This window comes from Scyliorhinus canicula, chromosome 26 (assembly GCF_902713615.1).
Source record: "Scyliorhinus canicula chromosome 26, sScyCan1.1, whole genome shotgun sequence".
In the NCBI taxonomy this organism is placed as follows: Eukaryota; Metazoa; Chordata; class Chondrichthyes; order Carcharhiniformes; family Scyliorhinidae; genus Scyliorhinus; species Scyliorhinus canicula.
Window position 1 is genome coordinate 5563837 of NC_052171.1, and position 13156 is coordinate 5576992.

At 47.5% G+C, this 13156-nt stretch overlaps 1 protein-coding gene across 1 annotated transcript in view; it reads left to right on the forward strand.

The window, feature by feature from the left end:
* The first annotated feature begins 727 nt into the window (after positions 1 to 727).
* zgc:110329 (uncharacterized protein LOC550500 homolog) overlaps positions 728 to 13156 on the forward strand; it is a 213665-nt gene continuing 201236 nt past the window's right edge. Inside the window, exon 1 of the mRNA XM_038785594.1 lies at positions 728 to 891. Within this exon, the coding sequence (XP_038641522.1) occupies positions 799 to 891 (93 nt within the window). The 5' untranslated portion in view covers positions 728 to 798. The remainder of the gene's footprint in view (positions 892 to 13156) is intronic.

Below are 13156 nucleotides of genomic sequence, written 5' to 3' on the forward strand. Positions count from 1 at the left end.
CTTGTCAAGGAGAAACGTGGCATAAGCGTCAGGTCAACCGTGGGTATTTAATAACCTGCTTCTGTCATTAAAGGTCCTCCGGGCTGTTCCTAGGGGACAATAGCCCAGGCAATCTTCAACAACTGTCATTAAAGCACAATAAACCCATTTGTCATCAACCGGTATGGATTTTTTTTTCTCAGAATACAGTACCACAAAAATAAACACAGCAAATGCACCTTTTTGGTTCTGAGCCCCTTCAGCCCTCAAGGTAAATTAGATAGATTATAATCTCTCTTTGACCTTTGTCAGTGCGAGAGAGAAAGGTGAATATTCATCATGAAAACAAACATTTTTTTCTTCTACTTGATTCTCAGTAATAACAATTGTTCTGAAGTAGAATTGCTCTATGGGCCACTAAAATATCACCGTGGACCCCCAATTCGGTATTTTTTTTTGTGGACCCCCAGGGTCCATGTGGACCCCGGTTGAGAACCACTGGTTTAGACAGAATGAATGGGGGCAGGGGAGATCCCCAAAACAGTACAGGTGTCTGGTTACACTGGTTGGAAAAATGCACTCGAGTAAATGTCAAGCAAATCCCACTTGACACGAAAGCGTACACAGGAAACGAAGAAACCCTGATTGAGTGGAATAACAATACTGGAGCGAGGGAACGAACCTACAACTCGCTCTGCAAACAATGCAGCCTTTGTGGTTGCTTTCACTTTGGCTTTCGAGGCGGAAGTTGCTTGATGTGTGTGCTGTCTTTGTTTCAGATCTCAGGTAGGGGAGATCAGTGGGTGGACTGATTCCAGGATGTGTGGGACCTCCTGTTTACGCCACAGGGGCATTCATCCCGGATACTTGATGCTGAAACTGACACTCGGGGTCTTGGCTACACTCTTCTGGGTAAGTGACACGAGTTAAATAAAGGAGGCTCGGCCATTGAAGGAAACTTGGCTGGGCTCGCTCTCCAGAGAAGGAATCCTTTTTGCAGAGAGGGTGATTGCTTTTACTGCAATCCTGCCTTTGACTTCTCGCTGGTGTTAATTTGAATCTTTGTTCACTTTTTCATTTAAAGGGGAAGCCTCCACTTTTCCCAGTTAAGATTTAATTTTGCCTGCAGGCGGAACTTGAGTTCTTAAAGGTCAATTTCATTTCGGTTCTTTCAGAGAAAACAAAACGAGAATATAATCGTGACACGCTTGGCAGGTTTTTTCCTTCGTACAATGAATTTTTTAGAGTGGTGTGATGTACTTTAATAAACTGTCAACTTTGTCAAATGGCAAGACGGAAATTTATGGTTCAGAGCAAGTGTTAAAAGTTTTACAGCACCGAGTTAAGTCCCACCATTCATTGAGTCTGATCCGTGTTTCTCTCTGTTAATGGGTCACATTCCATTCCCCTCCCACATTTCAGCAGCCTACTCACAAATCCACTTGTTGATGGAGCTGATTTATCTGTAAGTCTGAGGCACGTCCTGAGAACGAGAGAAGCCTTTTGTCTCTATCACAAGCTGAAATTAATGCCACTGTTCCCTCCCTAAAGTGTAGAAGATTGTAGTTTAGTCCGGCAGCTTGGTCGGCACGGGCTTGGAGGGCCGAAGGGCCTGTTCCTGTGCTGTACTTTTCTTTGTTCTTTGTTCTTTGGTGTCCTGAATCCGCCTCTGTTTCAACTGCCTACCTACTCTACCTCAACTGCTGCCTGTGCTCCAACAATCCACAAGGAATAAAATATTCCAAAAACATCCAGTCTCTTTGTGACCACTGCAAATTGATGTCCTCTTGTCACTCACTGTCCAACAAGAGGAAAAAGTCTTTTTCCTGTTCGCACCATCAAAACCCTTGAGAATTTTATCATGCTCCATTCTACCCAAAGGCCTGAGTTTGAGTGGTGTGGAATTGTTTCCCGTCTTCCCTCCCGAATGACCTGACTCAGATTGCAATAGTCACATGCTGCAGAAGGACCTGGAATGACCAGTTAACCTCTGCGCAAATGTTGCAAAATAAGTTCTGCCGCGAGTTCCATTCAGGAACTAGCTATTCCAAAAGCATGGGATTTGTGGAGGATTCTCACTGAGGGCAGGGCGATCTGTAATCCATCACTTCGCAACGCCTCATCCCAGGGAATCTCCCAATTGTCTACATACTTGACTTTACATGACCTAAATGCAAAGGTTGCGGAGATATGAAATGCAGAAATGTGGCAGACAGTGAAGAGGATAGTGAGAGACTTCAGGAAGACTGGTGAAATGGCCAGATACATGGCAGTTAAAACATGACACACACAAGCGCGAAGTGGATCTTTTGGCCGGAAGATTATGGCGAGGCAATATGAAATAAGTATTTAATGCGGGTGGAAGAACAGAGAAAGACCCAAAGTATATATATATACACACAAATCTTCAAAGGCGATTGTGTTATCGGCCAGGGTTTAGAGAACCGTAAAGTGTATCATGGAGTTAACCTGACCCACAACTTTTAATAGATTGTGGTATGGGGAGCACACTCCCACGCTACAGGAGTGGTACAGCAGAAATGGAAAAGTATTTTTTAAAGCAAAACAATGTTTATTCTATGAATTCAAGTTAACCTTTTTGAAACATACAGTGAACATCTCAGCAACCATCAATTCAAATACAACCCCCAAAGAATACAACCCTAAGTAATCCTTAATAACTTCCCAAACAACACCCAGAAGACAAAAGAAACACCTTTTAGCAGAATCACATCAGGTTGACATTCACTATTGAGAACATTTATAATTCCAAATTCACCAAATGATCAAGAGATAGTCTTTTCATGGCAGAGAGATCAACAGTACACCTGCTCTGTCTGGCTTCAGCTCCAACACTGAAAACAAAACCAAAAACTCACTCTATAACAGCCTGCTCAAAAATGAAAGTAAAAAGCAGACAGACAGCCTAGCTCCATCCACATTCTGACATCACTGATAAACACCCATTTCTTACACACCCATTTCTTAAAGGTACTCTCACATGACAATAGGGCAAGTTGAAAAGGCTGCTGAAGAAAGCAAATGGGCTGCCTAGCTTTATAAATAGTACAAAAGCATGGAAGTTACTTCAAATCTTTATGCCTTGGAATAGATAGTGTTCAATTTTGGGTACCACATTTATTAAGAGCGATAAAAGGTGTTTGAGGGGGTGCAGGCGTGATTTACTGGAATGGTATCAGGGATGAGTAACTTCAGTTGAGTGGAGAAATTTTGTGTCAAAGCAGTTAGTTAAGCTATTCGATCAATGAGTTCACAATGATAGCTTTAATGGAACGGAGCTTCCTGCAGTAAGAAAGCAGCAAATAGATTTAAGGCGTAAACACCTGCAGGAAAGTGAGGACATTTTTTTCACGCATTGACCTGTCATGATTTGAGATGCACTGAAAGGGGGTAAAAGCAGATTCAGTCATAGCATTTAAAAGCAAATTGGTTAAATACAGAAAAGGCAATGGGAATGGAAGAGTTCTGTCAAAGAGCCAGCATGATGGGCTTTGATGGCTTCCATCTGAACGATACCATTCTATCATTCTATGTTTTGCGAGGGCCACGAAGAATCCAGCACGAGTCTTCAGGATACAAAGAAATAACATTTATTTACATTAACATATATATATATATATACACAACAGCAGCAGCAACTACCCTTGCTGCTCACTCCTCTCTCTCTAGCCGGTTCCAAACTGGCCAGCTTTATTTATGCAGGGAGTCTACTAATGATTTCTCCGCCCCCCTCATTGGGGAAGCTCATACTCCCACAGGATTGTGGGATTGTCATTAGTCCCCAGTCAGTGGTAAGCAGGCAGGTTATAACACTATGACAAAGAAAGTAATTTCCAAAGCATCTTTCAAAACCTCTGGATGTTCCAAAGTTCTTTACAACCAATTAAGCTGTAATTACGCTGCCGGTAAGGTAAGGCCGTGGCGTGGTGGTATTGTTGCTGGACTGGTAATCCGGAGGCACAGGGTAATGCTCTGGGGACCTAGCTTCGAATCCCACCATGGCAGGTGGTGAAATTTGAATTTGATTTTTTTTTTAAACTCTGGAATTAAATGTATAATGAAAACAATATCCTTTCAGGAAGGAAATCTGCTATCCTTACCTGGTCTGGCTTACATGTGACTCCGGATGCACAATAATGTGGTTGACCCTTAACTGCCCTCTGAAATGGCCTAACAAGCCACTCATTTCAAGGGAAATTGGGATGAGCAATAAATCCTGGCCCAGCCAGCGATGCCCACATCCCAAGAACGAATGTTTAAAAAGCAATTTTTGAATAGTTGCCACTGCTGTCAATATATTCCCGGCAAGTCCTACAAAGATCAATAACCAGAGAATCTGTTTTTTTTCATTGGATGAATATTGGCCAGCACCCCAAGGAGAACTCCCCTGCTCTTTGAGTAGTCAAGGGATCTTCTATTTTAATGTTTCATCCTGAATACAGTGCCTGCAGTAATGCAGCTCTCCCTCAGGGCCGCAGGAAAGTGCCAGCTTATGTTGTACTCGAGTCTCTGAACAGGGAAGAGAATCCCTGACCTTGTATCTCAGAAGTGAGTGCGATAACATTTGAGCTATAGTTGGCCTGTCTTCCTCGGAACACATTCGTCTTCTGAAAACTGTCTCACCAGAATTGTTTCTCGTATAACTCCCTGCAAATCCCCAGAGAGGAAGTCTAAAAGTGTAATTAGAAATCTAATTATTCTCTTGTCACCACTCATTGTTAAAGGAGAGAACAACAAATAGAAAGCAGGATAAACAGCTCTTCCCCTGAAGCTGTCACGCAGAGGTTGGCTCATGAATGGCTCTTGCTGCCTAGTTTCTCAATTTATCAAATTTTTGCAGAGCTTGTGCTAAAAGGGACAGAGGATTAATATGATCCAAACCCATGCACTTCAAAGTACTTGCGTGTATCTGTTTGTACATGTGTATGTTTTCCGTATGTGCATGATTGCATAAGCGTGTGTAAGTCTGTGAGCAATTGCGTGCTTCTGGATGCGAATCTGTGTGCGTGCGTATGGATGTGAGTCTGTGTGCAAGCGTATGGATGTGAGTCTGTGTCCGTGCATAATCATGTGAGTCTGTGTGCGTACATAAGGACATGAGTCTGTGTGTGTGCGTGCATAAGGATGTGAGTGTGTGTGTATGCGCATGGATGTGAGTCTGTGTGTGTGCATATGGATGTGAGCCTGTGTGTATGCGCATGGATGTGAGTGTGTGTGTGCATAAGGATGTGAGTCTGTGTGCGTGCGTAAGGATGTGAGAGTGTGCGAGCGTATGGATGTGGGTCTGTGCGCATGCGTATGGATGTGAGTCTGCATGGATAAGGATGTGAGTCTGTGCGAGAGTATGGATGTGAATCTGTGCATGCATAAGGATGTGAGTCTGTGTGCGTGCGTAAGGATGTGAGAGTGTGCGAGCATATGGATGTGGGTCTGTGTGCATGCGTATGGATGTGAGTCTGCATGGATAAGGATGTGAGTCTGTGTGCGTGCGTAAGGATGTGAGAGTGTGCGAGCGTATGGATGTGGGTCTGTGTGCATGCGTATGGATGTGAGTCTGCATGGATAAGGATGTGAGTCTGTGCGAGAGTATGGATGTGAATCTGTGCATGCATAAGGATGTGAGTCTGTGTGCGTGCGTAAGGATGTGAGAGTGTGCGAGCGTATGGATGTGGGTCTGTGTGCATGCGTATGGATGTGAGTCTGCATGGATAAGGATGTGAGTCTGTGCGAGAGTATGGATGTGAATCTGTGCATGCATAAGGATGTGAGTCTGTGTGCGTGCATAAGGATGTGAGTCTGTGTGCGTGCGTAAGGATGTGAGAGTGTGCGAGCGTATGGATGTGGGTCTGCATGGATAAGGATGTGAGTCTGTGTGCGTGCGTAAGTATGTGAGAGTGTGCGAGCATATGGATGTGGGTCTGTGTGCATGCGTATGGATGTGAGTCTGCATGGATAAGGATGTGAGTCTGTACGAGAGTATGGATGTGAATCTGTGCATGCATAAGGATGTGAGTCTGGGTGCGTGCGTAAGGATGTCAGAGTGTGCGAGCATATGGATGTGAGTCTGCATGGATAAGGATGTGAGTCTGTGTGCGTGCGTAAGGATGTGAGAGTGTGCGAGCGTATGGATGTGGGTCTGTGTGCATGCGTATGGATGTGAGTCTGCATGGATAAGGATGTGAGTCTGTGCGAGAGTATAGATGTTAATCTGTGCATGCATAAGGATGTGAGTCTGTGTGCGTGCATAAGGATGTGAGTCTGTGTGCGTGCATAAGGATGTGAGTCTGTGTGCGTGCATAAGGATGTGAGTCTGTGTGCATGCATTTGGATGTGAGTGTGTGCCTGCATAAGGATGTGAGTCTGTGTGCATACGTATGGACAGGCGGCGGAATGTGGCGACTAGGGGCTTTTCACAGTAACTTAATTGAAGCCTACTCGTGACAATAAGCGATTTTCATTTCATTTCAAGTGTGTGCATGCGTTTGGATGTGAGTCTGTGTGCGTGCATTTGGATGCAAGTGTGCTTGCGTCTGTGTGTCAGATGGTGTCTGGTGCCTGCATGTGGGTGTGAGTCTTGGGACATGGGTAGGGATGTGAGTCTGTGTGCGTGCATACGGATGAGAGTCTGTGTGCGTGTGTACGGATGGGAGGCTGCGTGTGCATAGGGATGTGAGTCTGTGTGTGTGCGTACAAATGGGAATCTTTGTGGGTGCGTACGGATGTGAGTCTGTGTGTGTAGGGATGGGAGTCTGTGTGTGCGTAGGGATGGGAGTCTGGGTGCGTAGGGATGTGAGTCTGTGTGTGCATAGGGATGGGAGTCTGTGTGTGCGTAGGGATGGGAGTCTGTGTGCATAGGGATGGGAGTCTGTGTGTGCGTAGGGATGTGAGTCTGTGTGTGCGTAGGGATGTGAGTCTCTGTGTGCATACGGATGGGAGTCTGTGTGCGTACGGATGTGAGTGTGTGCATACGGATGTGAGTCTGTGTGCGTACGGATGGGAGTCTGTGTGTGCGTACGGATGTGAGTCTGTGCGTACGGATGGGAATCTGTGCGTACGGATGGGAGTCTGTGTGTGCGTACGGATGTGAGTCTGTGTGTGCGTACGGATGTGAGTGTGTGTGCGTAGGGATGTGAGTCTGTGTGTGAGTACGGATGTGAGTCTGTGTGTGCGTATGGATGGGAGTCTGTGTGCGTACAGATGTGAGTGTGTGCGTAGGGATGTGAGTCTGTGTGTGAGTACGGATGTGAGTCTGTGTGTGCGTAGGGATGGGAGTCTGTGTGTGTGTACGGATGGGAGTCTGTGTGTGCGTACGGATGGGAGTCTGTGTGCGTACGGATGGGAGTCTGTGTGTGCGTATGGATGGGAGTCTGTGTGGGTGTACGGATGGGAGTCTGTGTGTGCGTACGGATGGGAGTCTATGTGTGCGTACGGATGGGAGTCTGTGTGCGTACGGATGGGAGTCTGTGCGTACGGATGGGAGTCTGTGTGTGCATACGGATGGGAGTCTGTGTGTGCGTACGGATGGGAGTCTGTGTGTGCGTACGGATGTGAGTCTGTGTGTGCGTACGGATGTGAGTCTGTGTGTGTAGGGATGGGAGTCTGTGTGTGCGTAGGGATGGGAGTCTGGGTGCGTAGGGATGTGAGTCTGTGTGTGCATAGGGATGGGAGTCTGTGTGTGCGTAGGGATGGGAGTCTGTGTGCATAGGGATGGGAGTCTGTGTGTGCGTAGGGATGTGAGTCTGTGTGTGCGTAGGGATGTGAGTCTCTGTGTGCATACGGATGGGAGTCTGTGTGCGTACGGATGTGAGTGTGTGCGTACGGATGTGAGTCTGTGTGCGTACGGATGGGAGTCTGTGTGTGCGTACGGATGTGAGTCTGTGCGTACGGATGGGAATCTGTGCGTACGGATGGGAGTCTGTGTGTGCGTACGGATGTGAGTCTGTGTGTGCGTACGGATGTGAGTGTGTGTGCGTAGGGATGTGAGTCTGTGTGTGAGTACGGATGTGAGTCTGTGTGTGCGTATGGATGGGAGTCTGTGTGCGTACAGATGTGAGTGTGTGCGTAGGGATGTGAGTCTGTGTGTGAGTACGGATGTGAGTCTGTGTGTGCGTAGGGATGGGAGTCTGTGTGTGTGTACGGATGGGAGTCTGTGTGTGCGTACGGATGGGAGTCTGTGTGCGTACGGATGGGAGTCTGTGTGTGCGTATGGATGGGAGTCTGTGTGGGTGTACGGATGGGAGTCTGTGTGTGCGTACGGATGGGAGTCTGTGTGTGCGTACGGATGGGAGTCTGTGTGCGTACGGATGGGAGTCTGTGTGTGCGTATGGATGGGAGTCTGTGTGGGTGTACGGATGGGAGTCTGTGTGTGCGTACGGATGGGAGTCTATGTGTGCGTACGGATGGGAGTCTGTGTGCGTACGGATGGGAGTCTGTGCGTACGGATGGGAGTCTGTGTGTGCATACGGATGGGAGTCTGTGTGTGCGTACGGATGGGAGTCTGTGTGTGCGTACGGATGTGAGTCTGTGTGTGCGTACGGATGTGAGTCTGTGTGTGTGTATGGATGTGAGTGTGTGCGTAGGGATGGGAGTCTGCGTACGGATGTGAGTCTGTGTGTGCGTACGGATGTGAGTCTGTGTGTGCGTACGGATGTGAATCTGTGTGTGCGTAGGGATGTGAGTCTGTGTGTGCGTACGGATGTGAATCTGTGTGTGCGTACGGATGTGAGTGTGTGCGTAGGGATGGGAGTCTGCGTACGGATGGGAGTCTGTGTGTGCGTACGGATGTGAGTCTGTGTGTGCGTACGGATGTGAATCTGTGTGTGCGTACGGATGGGAGTCTGTGTGTGCGTACGGATGGGAGTCTGTGCGTACGGATGGGAGTCTGTGCGTACGGATGGGAGTCTGTGTGCGTACGGATGGGAGTCTGTGTGTGCGTACGGATGGGAGTCTGTGCGTACGGATGGGAGTCTGTGTGTGCGTACGGATGGGAGTCTGTGTGTGCGTACGGATGGGAGTCTGTGTGCGTACGGATGTGAGTCTGTGTGTGCGTACGGATGGGAGTCTGTGTGTGCGTACGGATGGGAGTCTGTGTGTGCGTACGGATGGGAGTCTGTGTGTGCGTACGGATGGGAGTCTGTGTGCGTACGGATGGGAGTCTGTGCGTACGGATGGGAGTCTGTGTGTGCGTACGGATGGGAGTCTGTGTGCGTACGGATGGGAGTCTGTGTGCGTACGGATGGGAGTCTGTGTGTGCATAGGGATGGGAGTCTGTGTGTGTGTACGGATGGGAGTCTGTGTACGTACGGATGGGAGTCTGTGCGTAAGGATGGGAGTCTGTGTGTGCGTACGGATGGGAGTCTGTGCGTACGGATGGGAGTCTGTGTGTGCATAGGGATGGGAGTCTGTGTGTGTGTACGGATGGGAGTCTGTGTGCGTACGGATGGGAGTCTGTGTGTGCATAGGGATGGGAGTCTGTGTGTGTGTACGGATGGGAGTCTGTGTGTGCGTACGGATGGGAGTCTGTGTGTGCGTACGGATGGGGGTCTGTGTGTGCGTATGGATGGGTGTCTGTGTGTGCGTACGGATGGGAGTGTGTGCGTACGGGTGGGAGTCTGTGTGTGTACAAATGGGAACATTTGTGTGTGCGTACGGATGGGAGTCTGTGGTCTGTGTGTGTGCGTATGTGTCTGAGCCTGTGAGTTTGTGTGTGTAAGAATACATAAGTCTGTGAGTGTGAGTGTGCATATATGTGTGACAGTGTGTGTGAGTCAGTGAGTGTGTGTGAAGGCCAGTGTGAATCGGAGATTTTGCAGCCGCAAAATCTGGCTGTGTGATGTCCGGTTTTTTGTATTTTGCGTATAATGTTGGTATCTATAAGGACCTCTGGTGATGATGTACTAACTTGACACCAGTATTTGGACTCAACACTCCAGCGAACACTGTCTGCTTAACTGGCACATTGAACATAGAATCCCTGCAGTGCAGAAGGAGACCATTCAGTGCACCGTCTTCACCCTCCCTCTGAAAGAGCACTCTATCTCGGCCCAAACCCCTACCATTCCCCTGTAGCCCCACCTCACCTGCACATCTTTGGACTGTGGGAGGAAACCGGAGCACCGGGAAGAATCCCAAGCAGACAAGGGGAGAATGTGCAAACTCCACATGGACAGTCCAGCTGGAATGCTGGAATTGAACGCAGGTCCCTGGTGATATGAGGCAGCAGAGCTAGGCACTGTGTTCAGAAGGAGGGACGCTTCCCCAAAAGAATTATTTAAAGGAAGCATTAATTACTTTTAAGTTGTTTGCGGACTGATTCCGATTGGCTCTTTCTGTACTGATGGATTGGTCGCGAGGATTCTACCCAAACCCTGAACATAGCTGCTGTGGTTTTTATTCCCTTTAGACTACGGCATGACAGGTAGAATAAGCAGAGGTAATGGAGGGGAAGACTAGATGCTGGAACACCATAGGCTCAAGGAACAACTTCTCTGAGGCCAGGACGTCAGGCATCTCTTCTTCACTCGGGCTGTCTTCACTGAAATCTGCCACCTACTGCAGAGCAGATTGAGGACAGCATTGCTGGTGGCTGTGAAAGTGACCATGGTTATTTTGGTGTCTGCTTCCTTCAAGATTGCATCAGACAATATTTGCAATATTTCCCAGCTTTCAATCCACCGTTGCATAGGAGAGGGAGCTCTGTAAAGAGACTTCATTCAGAAGATAAATTCAGTGACTTTGATAGCTTGTTTTAAGTCATCGAACCTCCTTGCAGCATTGCTTCCAGTCGTAACAGTGACCACAACAGATGTCTGCTCCCTTAACCGATCGCACAGTTTGGCCCCGGAGCCTCCTTGCTCCCTGATGAAATGGAACATTTCTCCTCCAGTGAGATGTCCAAAGCAGCAACTGAGAACCTCGGAGCCTTCCCTCGCCCTGTTGCGCTATCATTCGGTGTTCCTGTTTCTCTCACTCGCTGCATCAAGCTCCAGCATCTTCCGTTTTAGGAGGGTGCAGGCTGACTTGAAGTGACATTAGTGCCACACAAACCTGGGCTACCAGTGAGGTATGCAGCCACTTGTCTGCAAGCAGTTATCGTGCAAGTTACCCCAAGCAGCACTAAGTTTGCATGCAGCCTGCATTGGAAATCAGGCACAGTTTTGTGGTGGTATGCATCACTGTAAATACACAAGGCATTAATGTAAATACACATGGACTAGCTAGACACTAGAGGGAGCACGAGAGACATGACACACAGACATTCAACCAATAGGCCAGTTAGATAGGACACGGCCACACAGAAGTGACACTACCACAGGAGGGCATTACACCAACCCATATAAAAGGACTCAGCACACATGCTCAGCCTCTTTCCAGTGGAGACTCTCAGTGAGTACACAGGGTTGATTTGAAACACATCACACCCACCACGTGGATTGTAGCAGACTGGTTCGTCAGTCTGAGTAGCTATAGCAGGATTAACAGGAGAGTTGAATCCAAGTAGGAGAATTGTTAACAGTTTAATAAATGTGTTAAAGCTATCTCCAAGTCTGAACCTTCCTTTGTCAGAGTGCACATCAAGGAAGCAGCTTATGCAACGTCAAAAGTACAACAAAACAAGTTTAATGATGCACCGTGGTACCCAGCTCTGATTATGCAGCCTGGGAACACAAATGCAAGTTGGTGCACATTTTAAAATTTTTGCACCTCATACTTTTCATTGTTTTGGTCCTTTTTCCATTGTCCTTCAGTTTGCTTTCAGGGAATACACTGTCTGATATCAACTCAGCAGCAGCAGGACTTCTTCCCACATCATAATCACCCACAATTGGCGTGATGGCCTGGTTGTGGGATACACAGAAGCAATGTTTGGTAAACAGAGCAGAAAGGTTGCTGCTGCTTTTCTTCCTATTGTACCCCGCCTGTGCGCAGGAGCAGCAGAAACAACACAGTGTAATTATACATTATATCAATAAAACAAAAGCCTCCCTGTTCGAAACTGCCAGGCACTCCATCCTTTCAATCGAAACAGGGGCTGAGCTGGATGCTGAAGCACCTTCTGAAGATACAGTTATATTTGTCAGCAGTCCTAAGAGACTTGCTTGGTACAGCTGTGTTTGTAACAGGCCCTGTAATGTGAAGGATTGTCATCATTGATGGACAAGCATTTTTTTTTGAAAGCACTCACATTAGTGATCTCTGGGGGCTCAGTGGGGTCGGAGAACCATTTTTCCTGTGAGCTGAGTACCTCATGATCGGAACTGTCTCAATCCCTCTCTGCTTATTGGGGCAGTGGCAGACTGGAATATGGTTCCACAGAGGCTGACGAATCTTTCATCCGAGGAGTTGGATCACTTGACTGCACCAGGTTTCAGGCAGCCTTCACAGCAGTGTGTACTAAAGTCATGTTTGAAGAGGGAGGTATGTTGCAATTTTGAAGAGCATGTCCAGAGTAAATGATCCCACTCTGTTCAATCACCAGATTCCGCACTGGCAAAGGATTATTCATGTGGCAAGTTTGATCTTGTACAACAATTTAATGATTTGTTTCAGCTGCAAGCGACATATATACTAATGATATTTGAAAATGAAGCACTGATTGAGATAAGAATTCCTTTGGGTACGATGTGAAAGCTTATGGCGGCAGGATGGAAGGCTTATTATTACAACAGGGCGAAAGTCAATGCGTGTCAGCAGAATGACATTGTGCGTAAGCCCATCCGATGCTTGCCTGAAGTTCACTCTGTCCAATGACTAATCAATAGTTGAAACTCTGATCGATTTGAAAACAAGAAAAGCAACCTTAAAACAAGCCAGGGTCATCAAAATCAATCATGGAGCCCTGCACTGCTGGACTGGCTCAGATCAGTTAACTCAACCAAGACCATAGATGTCCCACCCTAGAAAATGTTTCATTTACATGTAGAAATGTGACGGGCAGCACTATGGCGCAGTGGTTCGCACTGCTGTCTCACACCGCTGAGCACCCGGGTTCAATCCCAGCCCCAGGTCACTGTCCGTGTGGCGTTTGCACACTCTCCCTGTGTCCCCAACGATGTGCAGGGTGGGTGGATTGGCCACGCTAAATTGCCCCTGAAAAAATATATACAGAAATATGCGGGAGTTAAAATATGGAATTTGTTTTTAGCACGGTACGGTT